Source organism: Marmota monax, unplaced genomic scaffold (assembly GCF_021218885.2).
Source record: "Marmota monax isolate L192 unplaced genomic scaffold, Marmota_monax_Labrador192_F-V1.1 WCK01_AAM20220418_F8-fsc00196, whole genome shotgun sequence".
Lineage (NCBI taxonomy): Eukaryota > Metazoa > Chordata > Mammalia > Rodentia > Sciuridae > Marmota > Marmota monax.
Genome location: NW_026694390.1, coordinates 845,263 through 868,613, shown reverse-complemented (window position 1 = coordinate 868,613; position 23,351 = coordinate 845,263). Strand labels below are relative to the sequence as shown.

General features: G+C 38.9%; 1 protein-coding gene across 3 annotated transcripts in view; it reads right to left on the bottom strand.

Annotated features, from left to right (window-relative positions):
* Positions 1–3,464: 3,464 nt before the first annotated feature.
* Faf2 (Fas associated factor family member 2) overlaps positions 3,465–23,351 on the bottom strand; it is a 59,791-nt gene continuing 39,904 nt past the window's right edge. For 2 of the 3 annotated variants that reach the window (XM_046468014.2, XM_046468015.2), the window contains exons 3-11: positions 21,899–22,033; positions 18,634–18,710; positions 16,041–16,179; positions 14,308–14,393; positions 14,119–14,210; positions 12,132–12,309; positions 10,899–11,070; positions 9,966–10,109; positions 3,465–4,290 (exon numbers count right to left, since the gene is read on the bottom strand). In XM_046468014.2, the coding sequence (XP_046323970.1) occupies positions 4,108–4,290; positions 9,966–10,109; positions 10,899–11,070; positions 12,132–12,309; positions 14,119–14,210; positions 14,308–14,393; positions 16,041–16,179; positions 18,634–18,710; positions 21,899–22,033 (1,206 nt within the window). In that variant the 3' untranslated portion in view covers positions 3,465–4,107. The remainder of the gene's footprint in view (positions 4,291–9,965; positions 10,110–10,898; positions 11,071–12,131; positions 12,310–14,118; positions 14,211–14,307; positions 14,394–16,040; positions 16,180–18,633; positions 18,711–21,898; positions 22,034–23,351) is intronic. The other variant, XM_046468016.2, reaches the window with a different exon arrangement.

Sequence of the window (23,351 nt, the reverse complement as noted above, 5' to 3'; positions counted from 1 at the left end):
CTCAAGAAGACCGTGTCTCTAAATAAAACATAGAAAAGGGCTGGGGATGTAGTTCAGTGGTAGAGAACTTGCTTAGCATAGCATGGGTGAGGCCCTAGTTAAATCCCCAGTGAGAGTTACCACTCCTCACCAAAAGAAAAAGGGAAAAAAAAATTGAATAAACTCAGTATGAAAGGGAGTTTTTTTAAAAAAATATTTTTTAGTTGTCACTGGACATTTATTTATATATGGTGCTGAGAATCAAACCCAGTGCCTCACACATGCTAGACAAGCACTCTACCACTGAGCCACAACCCCAGCCCTGAAATGTTATTTCTGCAAGAAAATATTCCTTCAAAATATATCCTTACAGGAAAGGGGGAACAAATGATGGCATCTAAAGTATGTAAGGTGCTTCACATTGATTTGTTCTTTTTTTGGAGGCGAGGGGTTACTGAAGATTGAATCCAGGGGCACTTTACCACCAAGCTACACCCAGCCCTTTTTATTTCTGAAGACAGGGTCTAAGTTGCTGAGGCTGGCTTTGAACCTGCAATCCTCCTGCCTCAGCCTCCTGAGAGGCTGGGATTACCAGTGTGCCTCACCATTTTTGGCTAATTTGTTCTTCAAATCCATCCTGAAGAAGATGGCAAGTTTCATTTATGACCGAGGAAACTAAAGCTTATGGGAGCTAAGAACTCACCCGAGGTCAAAGCTGATAAATGAAAACGAAAATTTGATACCAGATCTGCCTGCTTTTTACACTACCATATTGCCTAAATTGCTATTTCTCACAGGGATACAATATAGATCTATTTTAACTCTTTATTTCTGATTTTTTAAAAAATTGTTAATGGGGATTGATCCCAGGGGTACCTTACTACTGAGCTACAACCCCAGCCCTTTTTATTTTTATGCTGACACAGAGTTTTGCCAAGTTGCTGAGGCTAGCCTTGAACTTGTGATTCTCTTGCCTTAGCCAAGCCGCCGGGATCCCAGGTGTGCTGCACTGGCTTCTTGACAATGTGATGTCCCATTTACTCCAAAATGTTTTTCATCCTTTCCCTCACACATAGAAAAAGATGTCACACCTCTACTGGACAGAAAGACCCATAGCCAGTTGTGAAATTTTTGTTATAAAACATTTAATGTTAACCTACAATACAATGTAAACCTTTATGAAAAAAATTTAAAGTACACTAGATTTCTTCAGGAAATTATCGCGTAACTATTCTGCTGCAGTACAAGTTGGGGCACTGCATCCTTTGTGGATGGATTTCCCATTGCTGCGTTCCTTACAAATCCTAAAAAACAAAAAACAAACAAACAAAAAAAAAACACCAGTTGTAAGGTGGAGCTCCTTGTTCAAGCACCAGGTGATAATACCCCCCTGACTTTGTTTTCTGGGAGTTACCACTCTTCATTTTCTGAAACTCTTTCCTTGGCCTTGGCACGGTTAACAATTTTCATAGTGACTGCTTAGTTGATTCCAGGTTCTTTTTAATTTTTTTTAAAGAAATAGTCTCCTTCTGCCATTCCTTCTCCAAATCTCATGGTAGAGGCAAGCAAGGAGAAATATTTGCTGCAGGAAATTCTGCACAAGTGGAAGAAAAGACCAGAAGGATCCCACCGAGGCTGCAAAAATTCAATGACCCCAATAGGTGTCTTTGCTTGATCGTGTTCCATGGTTATTCAGCTGTATCTACAACTTCAGTTTTGAGAGTGCAGAACAAAACTTCAAACAAGTGTTTTCTTCAGTTGATGACTTGCCATTTGAAATATCCCAGAAGTGATATGGAAATGAGCAAATGCTTGTAGCTTACCAGCACCTCAGCCTTTTCTCCCTTGCAGGTCCCATCAAGCTCCCAGAGGTCCTTGGGAGTAACAGATTGTACAGGCATTAAGTGACAAAATGTGCAGCCCATATTTCACCTACAAGGAAAGGAAATGGCATCCAGGCGGCAGTAGTAGGGGCAGCAAGGAGGCAGGCACAGGGTCTAAAAGGGACTAGATACGGGCAGGTGCTTCTGCTGAAGCTTCTTGAAACCTACAGTAAATTGGCAGGCTATCCCAAGAGTTGTATTGATAGAGGGACCTTGTCTTAATATTCTGGCATCTGACCTCCTTTACTAAACAGCTACCAAAGAAAGGCAAGAGGCATAAAGTGCACATTTTAGAATGAGACTGAGTTATTAAGGGGAGAAAAAAATAACTTCCCCAAGGAGATGTGGGCAAAATACTTACATTGTACACCCAGCCTAATGAAGGTCCTTCACACCCTCCCATGTGCTGCCAGGGAAATAGCTGTGAATTGCAAACAGAGAGGGAGGCTCTGAGTGGAGAAATTCCTCTTTGCATGGTTGTCAATGAGCACACTTCATCCAAGGTTGAGTGGAGAACATCATTCATCTGATGTCCACTCCAGACACATTTTGGGAATTTGTGAGGGGGTAGTTTTCCACCCATCTGGCTCTAGGACAGCAGGAAACCAAGTGGAAGAATGATAGATAGGTAGGAACAGAACTACTTTCCTTACAGATGGTGTTCTAGATTCCTGTATCAAGGCCACTGGAAAATTCTCACACTACCCAGGTATTATGGATGAGGTACCTCCCTCAGTCCCATGTGTTTACCTCAACAAACCTGCAGAGGGCTGCAGAGAACAGTAAGCCTATTACTACTAGTAAAGAAAGTGGTCCTTATGTTTTAGTTAATCAACAGAGAAAGCCTTTGGAGACGACATATCAATCAAGTCGTACTTTAAACTTGACCTGAAGCCCTGCCCTTCACAGCATGCTAGCAACCACAGGACTTCTGAAGGCTTCCATGTATAAGCCTGCACCCATCAAGCTATTGAACAATAGCATGTTAATACATGGCCTGACCCATGTACCCAATATCATAAACTCAACCACAGACAAGACATCCAGAGGCTGGGTGGGGGAAACTATTACTTCAATACAGCAATAGAGGGAGAGGATAGGACCGCCTCCAGCTGGTAGCTACATCAGAAAGTGATCTGTGCCTTTCAACAGCTTACAAAGGCTGGGAGTCCAGTCTTGTTTCTCTTCAGGACCTCTCCTCTGGTTCCATCCTTAAAACACACTTCCACTGACAGGCAGGGCACTCTCATGTGGTTCTGCTGGCTCCACAGCAGGCCATGTCAGTCCTTGGGAAGGCACCACGCTTGGCAATTCAGAAAAGCTGGGAGAAGCAGCATGCAATGTCAGAAGAGGAATGAAGAGCTGCTATCCTTTGGTTCGGACCCTTCACCACCACCTGGTACAGATCCAAGGCAAAGCTGCAGTTGTATGTAAAGGTGAACGTTCACCACACACATGGGTGTAATCTGTACATATATGGCCTTTGTAGGGCTACAGATTCCTCTATTCCTCCAAGTGGGGTGGTTAGGTGGTAAGAAAGGACGGCAAGAGTTGGACCAAAATAGGACCTCTCTGGGAACATGAGAGGGGCAATAGCAGAAATAAGCACAAACCAGCCCGGGGCACCTTTATTACACTATTATGGGCTAAAGGAGCCCAGGGCATAAACTCATGTTTAAGAATTGGTTCTTTATCAAACAATGTTAAGGAAAAGAAATACACCTATGTCAGCCTCAATCCTTTGGTCATTACAAAGCAAGAGAAACAAAGTTATACATAAACTGTGGCAGTTCAAGGAACATCTCTGTTCTGTGCTTTCTCTTCCCTCTCTTCTCCAGAGGTGGAAGAAGCAAGTCCTCAGGAGATGCTGCTGTAGCTGGTTGATAGAGGTTTTTCACTTTTATTTTCCATAAAAGCAAGAATGAATGGAAACTAGTGGGAATGTCCCCTTCCCCAGTTGGGACAATGGACGGGTTGGAGGTGAAGAGTCTCCATTCACTTGGAAGATGCATGGTACGGAGGCCATAGGGAAGGGTGAGTTTGCCAAGTGGGTACGTTCACTGCTAACCTCGTGCACACACACAGGTTGTGACTCTTGCAGGCAGCATGGTTTCTGATCCTTCCTTAGGATGCAGCAGTCTTTTAAAAAAAATATTGTATTATAATAATAATAATATGAATTTCTCTTTTTTTTTCTCCATTTCTTTTAGGGATTAGGGTAGGAGGGGGAGAGGAAGAAAAAGTGTCATTCGTCTGTTAGGTCCTGAACAAAGAGAACTTCTGTATGGCTGAGTCCCGCCTCCTGCAGTGTAGGAGGGGTGGGCCATTCCTCTGAAGGAACACAGGGCAGTACCCGCCTGGGAAAATTGGCTTCAATCTGAAACTTTTCGGGGCTTTCCTTCAAGGAGAATAAGAAGTCGTGGATTACCTGCAGAAGTCATATAGAAAAAGAATGACAGTGAGAAAAAGAGATGCATGCACCACTATAAAGTCAAATGTCACCCAACTCTTCCTAAGATGATTATGGGACATGAAGCAGTCATATTACACTGGAATTTTCAGGTGTTCCCATTTACCAGAACAAATATGTGGGGTAGTCCTTTAAAAAGAAATCACCTAAGATCAATATTAGTCCTACTCTGAATTGATTCATCTGTTAAAAAAAAAAAAAACACTTTAAAATAATCACAAAGTTACAAAAAATCAGGATGTGTAGGATATAGAATTTTTTTTTTCTTTGAACCAGGTCTGAGTGAGCTGCCAACCTGATGTCTCATCACCCCAAAATACTTGAAGGTATGTATGTTTTACAAACAGGACAACCTTCTACATGATGACAACACTGGCTTCAAAATCAGGAAATCTAGGGGCCGGGGTTGTGGCTCAGTGGGCAGAGTGCTTGCCTAGCATGCATGAGGCATTGAGTTCGATCCCCGGCACCACATAAATATAGACAAATAAAATAAAGGTATAAAAAAAATCAGGAAATCTAATTGACATATTATTACCATAATACAATATATCCCTCAGTATTCATGGGAGATTGGTTCCAGGACCCCACTGTGGATACCAAAATCCCCAGATGCTCAAGTCCCTTATATAAAATGAATAACAGTAACTCATTTCTGGATTGCTTATCATATCTAACAATGGAAATGCTATGTCGTTTATCTTCTGTTTTGTTTACAGAATAAATAATGACATTAAAATTTTTGATCTGTGTTGTTTGAATCCATAGATGCAAAACTCACAGATAGGGAGGGTTGGACTATATTACATTACTTGGGCCCCACTTAAGTTTTGCCAATTGTCTTTTCTAGCAAAAATTATCTAGTTTAGAACTGTTACATTTGTCATGACTCAAGTCTCCTTTAGTTCAGAAGAAATCATTCAATTTGTATATAAAGTATAGTCAAATATTTTTCAGAATGTCTTTCAGTTTGTCTGATATTTATTTATAATCAAATTCAGGTTGTGCATCCTTGATAGGAGTATTTCAGAAATGATGCTGCACTCTATTCAATGTACCCTATTCGATTGGAGCACATTTTTAATTTGTTCCATTATCTATGATGTTCATTTTGATTATCTGTTTCAGTTGGTGTCTGCCAGGTCTCTCCACTGAAGTTATGCTTTTTCTTCAGTTAGGATATATTTTGGGGATAGGATATATGTCTATTTCTATCAAACATTCTGAAACTATGTAGATATTCTGTTCCTTAAACATTTACATTTATTTGTAGCAATACAAATTTCTGTCTTCCTATTTTACTCAATAGGTTATAATGTTACAATCATTATTTTAATGTTCAAACTACTCCAGATACAGTCACCACGAATGGCTGCCTTCAGTATCTAACATGTCATCAATTTCTGAACAATTCCTTGCTTTCAGGGTCAAGATGTTCTAGGATAATCTTTTATATTCCTTGTCCAAGTCCTGGAATCAGGCATGTCCTCCAGAGAGATCTGGTTCTTCTTCTTTGTGGTGCTAGAGATTGAGTGAGTCCAGGACCTCATGCATGCTAGGCAAGTGCTCTACAACAGAACGTCATCTCCAGCCTGTTTTCTTAATGGACAATGGTATTCAAAAGCCAAGATCTTGGTGCTGGGTATGCTCATTTTGAATGGGAGGTGCTGTTTCTAGGCACTCACTATGGAGAATATGCCTATGTATGTATGGATAAACATATATACAAACTCCCACATCTAGTACATGTGTGTATAAAACCAAAACTTTAAATCTGTAAATCTATGACTCTCTATGTATATTCTTATTATGTTCAGATTTTTAGACACCAACCTGAGCTATCTGGACTCAGATTTGAGTTGCCATTCATGTAAACACACTCTTTAACCTGATCAAGATTTGACATTTGGGCTGGGGTTGTGGCTAAGTGGTAGAGTGTTTGCCTAGCACATGTGAGGCACTGGATTTGATCCTAAGCACCACATAAAATAAATAAAAGGTACTATGCCCACCAATAAATAAATAAATAAATAAATAAGAAAAAGATTTGATATTCTTAAAGAATCTGAGGCAAGAGGGTAGAAAGTTAGAGGCCAACTGGGGCAACTTATTGAGACCCTGCCTCAAAAATAAAATTTAAAAAGGGCCGGGGGACTGAAGTTGTGGCTCAATGGTAGAGCACTTGCCTGGCATATGTGAGGCCCTGGGTTTGATCCTTGGCACTGCATATAAATGAATTAATCAAATAAAAAAATCCACTGACAACTATAAAATATTTTTTAAAAAAGACTTAAAAACATTTAGTGCAAAGTGGGCAGTTAGCAGAACTTAGATTGCTAAAACTTAAAGTGTGAACAATCTGCTTGTATATAGGCCATGGTTATTTCTCCCTATCTCTTAATGCCCACATTAAGAACAGGTCATCTCCATCATGCTTCTATTTCTATCAAAGACTCTGTGTTGTGAATTGCGTTACTTTGTTTCAGGTCAACCCTCAAAATGAGGAACACACCATTCAAATTATTCTTCCTTTTGTTTTGTAAGAATATATTTTCTCGGGGCAGGGCTTGGGTTGTGGCTCAGCGGTGGAGCACTCGCCTCGCACGTGTAAGACCCTGGGTTCGATCCTCAGCACCACATACCAAAATAAACAAGTGAAATAAAGGTGTTGTGTCCAACTACAACTAAAAAATAAATATTAAAAAAAAAAAGAATATATTTTCTTTTTGTTCTACCTCTCAGAACAATGAATTTTCTTGGCTTTTTCCCTTCTGCATGAAGCAGTCTTTCTCTCCTTTGTCTTCAATTCTTCAGAGAATTTTAAGAAGCTACATTTTTAGAATTTATGGATTAAATCTATTTCTCCCTTATCTAATGACTTTATAAACTTGTCATATTTTAGTCCATCAACTTCAAGCATTTCCTGATTCTTTGCAATCTCCATTAATACTAACTCTCATTTTCTTAAGATGCATCAGTTAGATTTACATCAAGTATTCTTGGTATGAACCCAAAACAGGTTTCATCTGAGGGTAAAATAATATATATATATATATATATATTTTTCCTGGTGCTGGGGACAGAACCCAGGGCCCCATGCATGCTAGGCGAATGCTCTACCAGTGAGCCACATCCCCAACCCTGAAATAATACTTTGTATATCAATTATTGCTTGAGACTATCCAATATTCTTATAAAACTGGCATGTTTTCACTTACCAATGAAAAGAGCTGACACCACCAATAAACATGTCACCACATTATGTCCCTTTTAGTTTATAATGGACAGAAAGATGAGTGCGTGGCTGAGTATAAACTGGATCTCTTTTATACACATTTAATATTTATTTATTTTTTAGTTTTCGGCAGAAATAACATCTTTGTTTGTATGTGGTGCTGAGGATCGAACCCAGGTCGCACGCATGCCAGGCGAGCGCACTACCGCTTGAGCCACATCCTCAGCCCCTTTTATACACATTTAAGAGAAAGCCAGATGCCACTTTTCTGCCCACTCATGGAATTTAGAGATTTTATCCTTTTTCATTTTAGCATTTTACCACTATCAAGAGCTGAGCATCATGTGCAAATGTGTCATTCTCTGATATTATATGTGGAGATCCGAGCTGATAGGAAAATGACACAAGATCTAAAGAGCACTGAAACATTCTAAATCATTATCTGGTTATATGTTGTTATGTCTGTGAATGTTAAATTCCAGGCCAGAATCAGCACTGCACTTCTCCTCCTTTATACTTTCTTTCTCCCTTTGCAAGCCCAATTTAAAACCAAACATTTCTTTCAGCCTCAGCTGGTTATGATGTTCTTTTTTTTTTTTTTTGGTACTGAGGATTGAACCCAGGATGTTTTACCACTAAATTATATCCTATTATTTTTTTATTTTGGGACAGAATCTCAATATTAACTGCTTAGGGCTTTGCTAAGTTGCTGAGGCTGGCTTCAAACCTATGATTCTCCGGCTTTACTCAGCCTCCCAAGTCACAGGGATTATAGATGTGCACACCGGGCCCAGCAGGATGGTCTTTTTTAAGAAACATCTTTTAGGGAGAAACCTATTTACAAGTCTTTAGTTGAAAAGAGCTCCCAAGGGAAATACTGAAGACTGATATTGGCTAAATTATATTATGTGCATGTATGAATATGTAACAACAAATTCCACCACTATGTACAAATATAATGCAGCAATTAAAAAAATATGGAAAAAAGAAATAAATGGTTCCTCTTTAATCACAGGCCTATTCTTATTCTGTTCTACAATTTTTTTGGGGGGCGGGGGTGGGGAGTGCTGGAGATTGAACCCCGGACCTTGTGCATGCGAGGGAAGCACTCAACCAACTGACCTATATCCCCAGCCCACATTCCACAATTTAAAAAATAATAATAATTTTAGTTGTATACAGACACAATACCTTTATTTTATTTATTTACTTTTATGTGGTGCTGAGGATTGAACCCAGTGCCTCACATGTGCTAGGCAAGTGCTCTACCACTGAGCTACAAGCACAGCCCATGTTCCACAATTTTAATAGATTTTTTTCCTCTAAAACTCTCAGAAGAGTAAATTGTGGTTATTTTATATACAGTTTTATCTGAGCTTTGGGGCTAGAAATTCCATAGAGCTCAGACGTACAAACTGTGAAACTTAGTAATACAAGCTAAAATCCACATGTCCATGTAAAACATGTAACTTGAGCAAGCAACTTAATAATATTACTATACCAATTTTACCAAAGAAGAAATTTAGGCTAGATATGTATCGCAACTAAAGAAATATATCTAGTAACTCTGATAGTATGACAGTTTGGTTCTCATTCTGTGAGACTCTAATAAGAGTCTCTGCTTTTAATTACTTACCTATGGAAATGACAATAACAAATATGGATTCCAAATAAAAAAGGAGCCTCAGGAAGTGGGGCTTCTTATATGATAAGAAGGGCATAAAGGGAGAGATAAAGGCACCTGAACTACTTATATATATTCAGATATGTAATTCAGTGATTCTTAGGTCACTGAAGACAAAGCTTTCTTTAAACAACCAGGAGTTCTGAAGTCAATGTCAAAAGAGAACCTGGAAGAACCTCAAAGACATGGAAGAACATGGCCTTCTTCTTTTTTTTGTTTAGCAGAGTTCAAACATTATAATGAAAGAAAACCTTTTGAAAAAATGCTTTGAGCTCAGGCTGGGGTTGTAGCTCAGTAGTAGAGTGCTTGTCTCGAAAGCGTGAGACACTGGGTTTGATTTTTAAAGATATTAAAAAAAAAAAAAAAAAGTGCTGATAGCCAGAAAAAAAGCTGATAGCCAGAAAAGAAGAAACCTTCAATAGTTATTGTACTCTTCCTGGTGTTTTCTGATGTCACACCCGTTCTCTTGTTTCCTTCCCTGTTCATCAGAGCTGAAGATATACTAATAACACTCTCAGAAGGCTATGTAGGGGCTCAATGGTAGAGTGCTTGCCTAGCATGCACAAAGCCCTGGGTTCAATCCCCAGCACTGCAAAATACAGAAACAAACAAAACAAAACAGAACAAAAACAAATAAGGAATGAAGGCTATAAAAGCTTCTATACCTATGACCCAGATGTCAGAAACACTTCAACCCACTTAAGTGATGCTTACTGTTAGAGACTGTGAAAAGTGGAATCGTCTCTCTACTCGAGAATCATTGGGTAATTTGAAAATTATCTTGACACTTTCAGGGTCATCTGGGGAAGGCTCAGGAGGCAGGCACTCCAACTTCCTTTCCTTTTCCTCCTGTAAGTTCTGTAGAGACAAAAGCAAAGGTGAATACAGCTCAACTACAGAAACAGGATCATGTAGGTTTATTATGCACTCAGAAGAAAAACTAACAACTAATTACTCAGAAAAACCCCTGGAAAGAGACAAGAAACAACTATTGCATCACATATGTTATTTACTGATCATGTTCAGGTATTAGACTATTTGAGGAAAAGGGTAATGGCTAAAAGACCCTGGCTATAACAAGTACATTACTGAAACGTGTTATCAGCTTACACTAGTACTAAGAATGAATAAGGTCAAAAAATTATAAATCACCCATAATTACCACATAATTTTTCCTTTCATGTTTTCTTTTCTTTTTTTTTTGTTGATGGACCTTTATTTTATTTTTTTAATTTTTTATTGTTGGTTGTTCAAAACATTACATAGTTCTTGATATATCATATTTCACACTTTGATTCAAGTGGGTTATGAACTCCCATTTTTACCCCGTATACAGATTGCAGAATCACATCAGTTACACATCCATTGATTTACATATTGCCATACTAGTGTCTGTTGTATTCTGCTGCCTTTCCTATCCTCTACTATCCCCCCTCCCTCATGTTTTCTTTTTCACATTTTTTTTCCACTTTTTTTTTTTTTTTTTAATTTCTCTAAGTTCTCCAGGCTGGCCTTGAACTTAAGATCCTTCTGCTTCAGCTTCCCAAGTAGCTGGAATTGCTGGTGTGTGTCAACACCAGGTTCCTTTCACACTTAAGCAATCTCAGTAGTTTGGGAATCACAGAGAACAGAGGCATGCTCCATCACCTGTCGCCTTCTCTCTTCTGCCAGCTTCTGCTGTTGCACCTCCTCCTCCTTCCGCCGCTTCCGCTCCCGTTCCTCCCTTTTCTTCCTTTCTTTCTCCTGGTCAGCCCTGAGAGAGGCCAAATAGGCCTCATCCTGCTGTTGTCTCAGCACCTGGGTCTGGTTCCTTTCTTCCCTATGAACAGATCAAAAGTATAAAAAGGAAAACAGCAATTTCACATAGCTCTGCGTTTTCATTACCCCCACCCCCCGCCCCTCTTTTTGTGTGTGGCATTCAGAATTAAACCCAGGGTTTCATGCAGTACTGACCATATCCCCAGACCTCTGTGAATTTTTATGTTGAAAATTTGGAACAGGGTGAAAATGTTGATCTTCTGAAGGATTTTAAAAGCAGAGAATGGCAGAATCTGAAAGAGCCATCTCTTTCCTCAGTGTAAGTTGGCAGGAAAAGAAATTACAAGCTTCCCTCTCAATTTTTAACTTTTAAAATAAAAGCTTATCCTTTATCATAACATTATTATTATTATTTTGAAATGATCATCAATACTGTATTTTATAAATACCCTTCTAAATTTCTGCACTATTGTATACACAGCACTTGACTCATACATACATCATAAAAGATTTGAAAAAGGTAGAAACGTTATTCAGAATTCTACTAACCACAATAACAACCCTTATCAAACCACCCCCATGACCAAAAATGAATTCCACTAAAAACATAAAATATCATAACAATTTGGTGTATTTCCTATTTTTTCACATAGCACAAATATTTAGCCAATCAAAATGGTTGAATAAATACATATTCTTATTTTATACTTTCTTCCCTTTTTTTTTTCCTTCCAGTAATGGGGACTGTATCCAGGGACACGGTACCACTGAACTACATTCCCAGAACTTTTCAGTTTATTTTATCAGGGTCTAAGTTGCCCAGGCTGGCCTCAAACTTGCAATCCTGCCTCAGCCTCCTGAATTGCTGGGATTACAAGTAAGTACCACCATGTCCGGCTCACAATACTCATTCCTGAGGATAAAGCCCTATATTTTGATTTATACCTCTAAGAACAGATGAAATGATGTAGAGTAATTCAGGTCAAAACATGCAAACATCTTGACCCCAATTAGGGAGGACTATTAAAATTGCTTAAGAGAAGGGAAAAAGGGTTTGTGGAGTTCCATGTCAGCCCTCCAGATACACAAACCGATCTCTTCCTTTCAGAAAGTCTCTCATACCTTTCTAAGCGTTCTGACACCAGGTATGTCTGGTTTGCATCCATAATAAATGTTAGCTGGTTAATGAGGTCATCGGGTTGAATAAGGCCCTCTAACCGTCCCACCACAGTCATTCTCCGATCCTTCAACATAATCATGGCCAGGAATGGATAGGTATTCTCTCGTAAAGCCTGTGAGACTGAAAGAAACACCCAAGAGATTAAGGGCAGAACTTGGGGATAAAACGAATCAACTCTCAAATTTTCCATAAAGGGAGAGAGAAAACTGCTTTAATCCCGTTGAGATAAATGGGAAATAACATTCATCTCTGCTTCTCTTTTCCCTTCCTAGACATTTTTTGTTTGTCTTTTTTTTTTTTTAACCTCAGGGATTGAACTCAGGGGCACTTAACTACTGAGCCACTTCCCCAGTCCTATTATTTTGTATTTAGAGACAGGATCTCACTGAGTTGCTTAGCACCTCACTTTTGCTGAGGCTGGCTTTGAATTTGAGGTCCTCCTGCCTCAGCCTCCCAAGGCACTGGGATCACAACCGTGCCCAGCTCCCTTCCTAGATTCTTAATCTTTTCTCTTTAAGGGTGTGGGGGAGAGGGGGGTTACCAGGATGGAACTCTGGGGTAGTTGACCACTGAGCCACATCCCCAGCCCTATTTTTGTATTTTGAGACAGGGTCTCACTGAGTTGCTTAGGGCCTCACTTTTGCTGAGGCTGGCTTTGAACTTGTGATCCTCCTACCTCAGCCTCTGAGCTGCTGGGATTACAGATTTATGCCACCGCACCCAGCTCTCTATGTTATATTTTTGAATCCCCACACCTAGGTGCTTAATTAGAATAGGACAGGCTTTCCAGGGGTGTGGTTAGTATATTGCAGACTTCAAAGACAATATCTTCCTTATGGTAGGAAAAGAATCTAAAAAAAATCTTTCTACTGTTTAGCATAGTTCACCCTAGGGGTCAAGCCTAAAAGGGGACAAGTTTACAAGTCTCACCTAGCCTGATGCTACTGGCGATGATTCCCAACATCATCTTCTATCTTTTCTTTTTCTTGCTTAATTTCCTTCCTTATTACTTTCCCTTGGTCTAAAAAGGCTGTTCTGCTCCAAAGGAGAAAGAAAGATGGTCTCCAAATAACCAAAATTTGACCATAATGGAGTTCCATTTTCCTTATAAGAAGGGATTTTATAAATCTCTATAAAAAGTATCCTTAGTTTTTTCTCTTCATCTCCACTACCAGCCTCACAAAGCCATGTTAGAATGGCAAAATGTATGCTGCAGGAACATATCAGATGTTTAAGACATAATTAGGGAGTAAAAAGATTCAGATTCCAGGATGCAAGGAAAACACCTGCTGCATCTTTGGTTATTAAGATCAGCATAATGCCTGACATGCTATCACACACTCAGGGCTGCTGGAGACAAGGAGCTACAGAACAATGCCTTTTTCTTCACTGGATGTCTTCGTATCTTCTAATGACTTCTAAAAATATTTATCTCCAATTAAGAGTTATTGTCAGCAAAGACCTGAGCTTCCTAAGTCCATATCAGCACTCAGGGTACTCAAACAGCTAACTCACTCTGCAAGAAGCTCTGTTAAAATTGCTGATGAGGAGAATAAATTCTTCAATAAAAATACCCATTGAGATTAAAGTGCAAATTACTAGCTAAGGCTCATTTTTAAAAATAAAAGTCTCTGGCAATGGTTAACTGTAAAGAATGAAAGTCTGTCAGACATGATCTTGCTCCAAAACTTATTAACTATGTGATCTCAAGCCTGTGGCTTAAACTCTCTGAGACCGTTTCCTAAGCCACAAAGTAGAGGTAATACAATCCTCTCATGACTGCTAAGAAGATTAAATAACAATATAAAAACCACAACTAGTACAGTGTCTACCACAGAACAGTCATGTTACAAATGACATGGTGTGTCTTTCAAGACCTTGGCAAAGATACCCCAATAATCTCAATAAGACAAAAGAAACACAACCTACCCCTGTATCCCTCAGGCTTGTTTGTAGAACATGCCCAGAACAGCATTCTCGTATTTATTAGTGAAATAACTTCAGGTGCACAGAGAGTATTGCTGTGGAAAAAGATGAAAAGAAGTAAGAACAACTTGTTGACTATAAACTGTCAGCAGAAAGGTCAGAAAAGAGAAAGAAAACAATTAATTAACTTACCGACAGAACTCATCAGAGTCCTGGTGGTCATCTCCATGAAGATAAACCAAAAGAAAGCGAAGCTCCCGCTTGGCATCATTAAGTGCCTATGAGAAAAAGAAGATCACTAATTATTATAAAAACAGTGCCCTGACCTTTTACTGAGGCTAAGGGTCCTAACATATACACTACAAACATAAGAAAAAAAGAAAAATAAGGAAAAAATGTGAGCAAGAAACCTAAAAAGATCCTGGGCTCCTACCTTTGCACCCCTGGTATTTTTCTCCCCATAAGAAGTCCATACTAATAAGCTTTAATAAAAAGGTTTTAGAGTTGTTAGGATTTAAATTGTATCAAGCACATGAGAGTAGACAAGCTGACATACAAAGGTTCCCTACAAATCACAGAAAAGCCAGCTGTTCCCACAGTCTAAAGAAAAAACAGGAGAATCTGACCAGGTGAAAAGGGAGGTGAGAACTGTCACTTCACAGCTATAACATCCTTGAAATTAAAAAAAAAAAAAAAAAACCTGCGAAGATGACCCTGATCATAGGCCGCATAACAAGCAGGAATGAAGGATTATGGGACTCAAAGTCATTCTAAGGAGCACAGGATTTAAAAGATTCTCAAAGTTAAGGCTAGTGTCCAAGAGTCTTGTTTATACTTTTGCATGTGTTTACTTCTGAGCACCATTTACTTTAATTATTTTCTGAATGGCCAATGGTGGTCTACCCCTAGGATCACAGGAAAGAGGGTACATGAGAGGTGCACATCTTTTTCATCCCTGTGTCTCCAGCATTCAGCACAGGGCCTTAATGCCATTAGTAGATGTTTGCTGCTGGTTGGTTGCAGTGGTAGCAGCCAGCAAGGAGAATAACTGTGAGAAAAAGCAGATGTGGGAAAATCAAAGCAGAAGCAAGGATAAGCAGTTTTCTCTTTCTCTAGATAGATTCAGGAATTCTAAAGGCTGCAGAATAAAACTACCCTTTTGCCAATATCCACAGTCTTAATTCTCTTTTTCTCTTACCAACTACAGAAATGCCAAACACCCAGAAAACTCCAAAGTTTTCCTTCCCTAGGAGGTGATAGTCAGAGGTCTAAGTGGCTTAGGATAAATGAGATGAGCTACCCTGAGTCTAAAACTTATTCTGTAAGGGGTCAAAAAAGATTTAGCCTTTGCATTCAAGCCATGTACAGTCTGGTAAAGGATATAAGACATGAACTCAAATAATTATAAGGAGGAAGTGGAAAATGCTATAAATTTAAAAAGGGGCAGGGGGAGAACAAAAGGAGAAATTAATATTTTAGACTACAAGGTAGGGCAGAACAGAACACAATAATTAGAATGGTTAGAAAGGGGAATGACATGAGCTGGTTGAAGATGGGCAAGATTTCAATTAGCCAAAATGTGAGGAAGGCATTCCATGTGGAGGGAATAGCAAAAGCAAAGGCACAGAGGTAGGAAAGTATAGAGTGTGTTGAGGGAAGGGTTTGGCTGGAACGTAGGATATAGGGAAATAAGTTATGCAAAAAGACCTCAAAAGAACATTGGAATTAGATCAAAGAGGGCCCAGCTAAAAGGTATAGTTTTTTTTTTTGTTGTTGTTGTTGTGGTTGTTGTTTTCTTTCCCTGTAAGCAGTGAAGAGCTATTTAAGATTTTAGAGTAAAAAACATGATCAGTGCTGGGCTATGCTTTCCTTTGAGGACAGAATCACATCAGTAAGTTGGTATCTACATGGTTTGTGGCACTGACCTGGCTGTACGTTCCCTGGTAGAAGACAGGGTGTGCCCTCCCATATTTCTCTTCAAAAGAGTGCATAAATGAAACAATGTCCCCAACGGGGTCAGTGACCCGGCTGCGAGGGTCAGGCCGTATAAAACGAAGAGCAAACCTGGGGAAGAAGGAATAAATAATCACATGAATCCAGGTTACTGTAGTGCATATGGAGTGGGCCCATTTGTACAGTTTCCTACAACAGAGCCAGAGGCATGGCAGCAAGGGGAGGTGAATGGTCTAAGTGGATCATCAAACCTGGGAGTAGAATCTGGCTCAAAAGCCATCAAGCTGCAAGTGTTGTTCCATGGCCTGTTCAAGAAGAATGCAAACTACTAGGATTATAAATACCAACATTGGCCTAAACAAATGACTGGAGTGCTTTCTGCAGAAGGGGTGGAAAAGGAAGATACTATGGTAAAAAAGACTAGGGGTCAGGCCATGCTCCCAGACACTGTTTAATAGAGTAGCACTGACCATTAGCCACTATGGCTATTCTAAATTTAAATGTTATTAAATCAAAACAATTAAAAATTCAATGCCTCAGTCAGACATGCCACATTTCAAGTGCTTCACAGCCATGTGGTCAGTAGCTTCCATACTGAACAATGCAGAGATACTGAACAGTGCAGAGATAGAATGATTCCATCATCACAGAAAGTTCTACTAGACAGTGCTAATCTAGAACAGACACCTCTTTCTATTTGTCCTATTTGCCCCTCTCTCTCGTTTCTGTTCTCCTGGTATTTTGGGTTTTTGTTCAAACTCCAAAGCAATTCAAATTATGGACTGAGACTTCAATCCTGAACTTTTTGTGATTTACTTGCTCTTCAAAGGGGCAAGTAAATTGGTTTGATAATTTATGGTTGATGTGTCCATGAAGGAAGATTTTTTAAAATAATCCACGACATACTGACAGATTTGTAGTATGGGTAGCTACTGTAAAGTTAAGGATGCATTACCTGATGATAACACACATCTATTCCTAAAGAGCCCATTCTATTTGTATAGCACCATTTCTTTATGCTTCAAGCTTCCATAGAAGGCAATGGGACAGGGGCCAATGTGCTACATAAACAAGTTGCCTGGATGATACAGCTGCATTAAAATTAGTAACACATGCCATGCATATTTTCCCAAAGAAAGCAAACAATAGTCATTTACTTCAACTTTCAGCACAGAAAAGGTGACTAAACTATGACATCTTCTTTATCAAATTCTAAGCCAATTCCTTCACCCCTCAACAAATCCCCCATGTGTATATAATTAGACCAGATATTTTTCTGAGTAATCAAACCAAATTCATTGACACAAACATTCCACAGAAAATAAGAAACACAAAATGTAATAAGTTGTGTATGTAAGAGAGTCATTAGAAATCTTGCATAAAATTGATATTGTCTACTTTCTCTGAAATACTTTAGGGTTATCTTTTTAAGCATTCAAAATTTGAGAAATGGATAAAGATTTTAACTTTTTTATTTCTCATCACAACACATTCCTACAGCCAACACAATTTAGGACAGAGTCTTCATTATGATTTTAAAGGTTTTAAATGTGCCCATTCCTACAAGGATGAAAAAAGTACCAAGCAGGTAATTAGTGGCCATTAAGAACTTTGCTAAAGCAAGGAAGCCATTAAGCAGACAGTCTCATAAAACACCAAGAGGCCAAGGTATTATCTGATCCTTAAATTTCTGTAGCTGCTAGGTCCTAACTTCTAGCCCATCACTTCCAGCTTCTGCTCCTTAGAGCAGAGCAAAGCCAACCCCATATTTGGAGGAAGGTAAAGGTTATACTGTATGCAAGGCACAGGTCACATTTCTAGCTCCACCTGCTGGACTGAATACCCAAAACATGTTCATTTCCCATATAGCTTAGGTGTAGCTCTAGACAGATACACCAAATCTGAAAGTCAGGCTCCACTCAGCATTTCCTAACCTTGGACCCTCTGTAGCCTCCAACAATGAGCTCTTTGATTGTAACATGAAGGAAGCTAGAAGGTGAAGTTATAAAGCAAGTGGGTATATATGCAAAAGGGATCCAGTGTCAGCATCCTAGAGATTGTCAGGGTAGAGGGAAATGTACATGACAGAGTGTCTAGAGAGATGCCACTATCGTAGGAGGAATCCAGGGCAAAGTAGGTGACCTCAGACAAGAGAATTTGTTGAGATTATGAGTAGTCAGATGGAGAAGTAGTTTAGGATAAAAGTTCCAAGGAGTGTGAAGTTAGGAGATAATGGTGGTTAGAAAGTAAAGGATGTGGGGATTAACTAGGAAATGTAGAAGTGACAAACATGGTGGAGGGAGAAAGGGGTGACCAATAAATGTAGGCAGATTGATTCTTGCAAACAGACAAGACTAACTTAAAACAATTCCATTATATAACATCTGCAACTATGCTTGAACAATTTAAAATATTTTAAACTATAGTAAAAGTTCAGGAAGAATATTCAATCTGATAACAAACTGGCAAGTCAAAATTGATAAAAGCATAAAATTTATGCTCATCTAAGCTTCAGTCCCAAGGTCTACACTGTTGTTATTAATACATAAATATAGAGGTACATACCTAAATATATCAAGTATTGTATAATAGGTAAACCGGAATGGAAGCATTATCAAGTAATAACCCCATCCAAGCAGCCCCTGAAATTCCAAAAACAAAGTTAGAGACTATTCTTCCAATCTCTAATAACTTACAAAATAGCTAATTTAAATTTTTGCACTTTTTTATCCTTTCATATGTGATTTCCCCCACTATGATACTCCTCTTCCCCTCTTCCTCATCACCTTCTCCTTGTGTGTTTGTGTGTGTGTGTGTGTGTCTGTGGCAGGGGGTTTGGGGGGCATGCACGCATGTACAGGGTACTAGGGATTAATGCCAAGGCCTTGTGCATGCTAGGCAAGCACTATTTAAAAAGAGCTGCATCCCCAGCTCTTTTTAAATTTTCTTTTTGAGTCAGTGTCATTAAACTTAATGAGACCCCAGGCTGGTCTTAAACTTGTGATCCTCCTGCCTCAGCCCTCCAAGTAGCTGGCATTACAGGTACATGCCACATGCTGGGCTACCTTACTTTTTTTTTTTTTAAACTTTGTCCTTCTCAAATGCTACGGCCTTTGATCTCATTCCATTTAATACTATTGTTTTTCCTTTTTTTTTAACCTGACTTTGTCTTTTATTTTTTTTTTTTAATTTTTAATATTTATTTTTTAGTTTTCGGCGGACACAACATCTTTGTTTTGTATGTGGTGCTGAGGATCGAACCCGGGCCGCACGCATGCCAGGAGAGCGCGCTACCGCTTGAGCCACATCCCCAGCCCCCTGACTTTGTCTTAAATCTCCTTTAACACTTTTCCTGCAGCTGCTTCCACTGGCTATCAAATTCAACCATAAGTTTGCCTCTCCAAATAATAATATTCATTCTTTTCTTTCTAGATATATATATATATCAAAATATAGTATGTAGATATAGAAAGATCTACTTGGACATTTGTATGTAAATGATAAGTATACTACCACAATAACAAATCCTCATACAGCTGATAGGCTTAGTATTAATACCAACTATTAATGTGATTATTACTATTGTTATTATTAACTAGTAAACATACAGGGCTCTGTAGTTTACAAAGCACTGCTCAGATATCATATTGTGCTAACCTGAAACAGCCAGGGAACTCTGGAGCCCCACAGTTGACATTAGGGTCCCAAACACCTAGTCAAGCCTAAAGCAAGATAGAGAAACACTGGGCATACACAGAACTACTCTATGAGTTATATAATTCTTTAGGAATCTATACTCTTCTACCTCAGGATATCTTAAAACAAGTATGGTAGCTGCCCTCCTCTTTATCCACAGTTCTACTTTTTGCAGTTTCAGTTACCTATATAGTCAACCAAGACTTGAAGATATTAAATGGAAAATTCAGAAATAAAGAATTCATAAGTTTTAAAGTGCATGCTATTCTTATTGTGATAAAAATCTCACTCCACCCTACTCCATCCCACCCAGGATATGAATTGCCCTTTTGTTGAGTGTACTGTGTATTATATCAACCCATTAATCAATGAGTGGCCATCTTAGTCATCAGATTAACTGTCAAGGTAATGCAGTGCTTGTGTTAAAGTAGCCCCTACTTTACTTGATAATAGACCCAAAGCAAATGAGTAGTGATGTTGCCAATCTGGATATGTAAAAAAAAAAATTAGAAGGTGTTTCCTTTAAGTGAAAAGGCATAAGTAAGAAAGAGAAAAATATTCTATGCTGAGGTTGCTAAGATATATGGTAAGAACAAATTTTTATTCATGAAATTGTGAAGGAAAAAAAAAAATCCATGCTAGTTTTGCTGTTGTACCACAAACTGCAAAATTTACTGCTGCAAGGAGTAAAGCAGTTGCCTAGCATGTGTGAGGCCCCAAGTCTAATCCCCAGTACCACCAAAAAAAAAAAAAAAGAAGAAGAAGAAGAAAAAAGAGAAAGTTACATCCATAGTATGTGATAGGTGCTTAGGTAAAATGGAAAAGACAACAACCCGGGAGGCTAAGGCAAGAGGATCATCAAGTTTGAGGCTAGTTTCAGAAATTTAGCGAGACCCTGTCTCAAAATAAAAGTAAAGGACTATGTGTAGCTCAGTGGTAGAGTACCCCTGGGTTCAATCCCCAGGAGCTCCCCCCACAAAAAAGATGTTCAAGGTTTGGTACCATTGGTAGTTTTAGACATCTACTAGAGGTCTTGAAATGTATCCTTCAAGGATAAAGATGAACTACTCTACTTAAACAGTACTGACTGTATTTATCTATTTAGACAGAGTTCTGCTATGTTGCCCAGACTGGCCTTGAACTCATGATCCTCCTGCCTAAACTCTAATTTTAAAACATCAAGTATTCCGCTGGGTACAGTGGCACACACCTGTAATCCCAGCTGAGGAAGGAGGATCCCAAGTTCAAGGCCAGCCTGGGCAACTTAAGTAAAAAATAAGGACGGGGGATTTGGCTCGGTGGTAAAGCACCCCTGGGTTTAATCTCTAGTACCAAAAACCAAAATCATATTTAAAATTATCAAGTACTCCACAAAAGTATGATGACAGAGTAAAGTCTATGGCTCCAAGGTTAAAGGGGATGCTTTCTTAGGATTCTGAATGTATACGTAAGAAGTGGATGTAATCTCAAGAAAGAGAAATTCCAAGAAGTTCTATGGAGTTCATTATCAATAAATAAATATAATATATATATGTATGTATGTATGTGTGTATATATATGACTTCCCTAACTGTTGAGAAATTAAAATTTGAAATGGGAATCCACCTCTAGACGCCCAAAAGAAAAATACCAGGTTACTAGAGCTCTTAAATGCCTGTCAAACTTAAGTGAAACTCCTCTTTGCTTATTAACCCTTCAATATTAACTTTGGAGATGTGGTAGAGGACTTCAATGGATTCCAAACACTTTCTCAAAAGTAGCTGAAATTAACTGAAGCAACAAAGAACTTGGTCAAGAGATTCTAATTTAAAAGTGGGTGATCTATTAAATGTGCAGTAAATAATTTTACACATGTAAATGAACCCATTCAGATATTCAAAACAAGGCACAGAAAACACTCCAAATAACTGGCAAAGAACAACAACAACAACAAAAAAGATAGTTTCTATGTTAATTAATTAATTTAAAAATCAAATAAAATTATATCTCACTAAATCTACCAAGGGCCCAGGTCTAGCTAACATGTTCACATTCTGAATATTTCTTTCACTCCTACCAAACAGAGATCAAAAGAATCAAGGGAATGAATTTATAAAATCATAAAGGGGGAAATGCCAACTACAAAGTAACTTGCCCTTGGTTGTGGTCTTGAGACAACATAGCTGTAGATCCTGTGGTCAGCAGTATTAACCTGTAGGGGTCGGGATGGAGGTGGGTTGAAAACACTCGGTACACCCTCTTGCTCATTCAGCCTGTCTTGTACAGCAGCCTGAGAAGGAAAACAGAACAGCAAGTGTTTCAATGATGTTCACATCAACCCAGAAGAGATGAGGCAACCATTGGGTGTTTTAAAACAGGGTGATCATTACACAAAGGTGATCTGAGTAGTATATTTTCAAACCTGGTTAAAAAACAACACAAAAACAAACAAACAACAATAACAACAACAAAACACAGAGAACTTGTCTGAAAGCTATATCAATGCAGCAAGTATAATGCTTTTAGTCAGATGGTATATATTATTCAAGGGAGCTGGGATAACAAGGTGCATCACTGTACAATCCCAAGAAAAGCCATTAACAGGGAACAACACAGTGTAGAGATCCCCTGGGGTTGTGCAATGGAGCAGTTCTGATGAGTGGCATCTGACTGTAGGACTCTGGCATCGGTCTGCACCCTAGCTTCATCATTCAGAAAAGGCACTCAATTTATAAGCCTCAGATTCCTTATGTGCAAAATGAAGGTATTTTAAAAAACTCATTCTCATCTCAATTCTGCCCTTGAAAAGGGGGCTATCCCATAGTAGTAAAAAATTTGGCCATACCCAATGAAATGTCTGCTATCTTGGGCGGTAATCTATGCCATATCTCATAGAAGTACCTTTTTGTTTGTGGGTTGTAGTTAGAACTGCCTCACCCAATAGTCTTGGGGTGAAGACTGGCCACGCCAGAAAGAAAAACCATGTGACTTAGGGTGGGGCCTTTGAGTAACTTGGTTATTAGTCAATTGGAGACTGAGTTCAACCATATAAGTAATTAAATCAATTATGCCTATGTAATGAAGCCCCCCACACCACCCCCCCAAAAAATCCTCAACATTCCAGACCACAACTAGTTGACAAAACTTCAGGTATATTGCAAAACACCTGTGCCAGGATGGTAATGCATCCTGATTCCATAAGAGAGGAGTATGCAAGTTTTACATTTGGATCCCTTTGAGACTCTGCCCTTTGTGTCTCTTTAGCTGATTTTAATTTGTATCAGTTCCCTTTAATAAACTGTAACCACGAGTGTAACAACTTACATGAGTTCTAGTGAATTATCAAACCCCAGGATGATTTTTGATATACTTTGAACTTGCAGTTGGTATCAGAATGGGGAGTAAGGCCTTGGAACGCCATATATTCTCTAAACTTGATAGCCAGTTTTAAACTGTGTGGTTTGGCTAATTTCAGACATTCTCCTAGTTTTACAATTCAGTGGGGGAAAAAATACTCTTTAAGCAGATGGGGCTGGTTTAACTACTTAGCCACTGCAAAAGAAATTGAACCCCTAAACCTAAACTATGCACAAAATTTAACTCAAAAC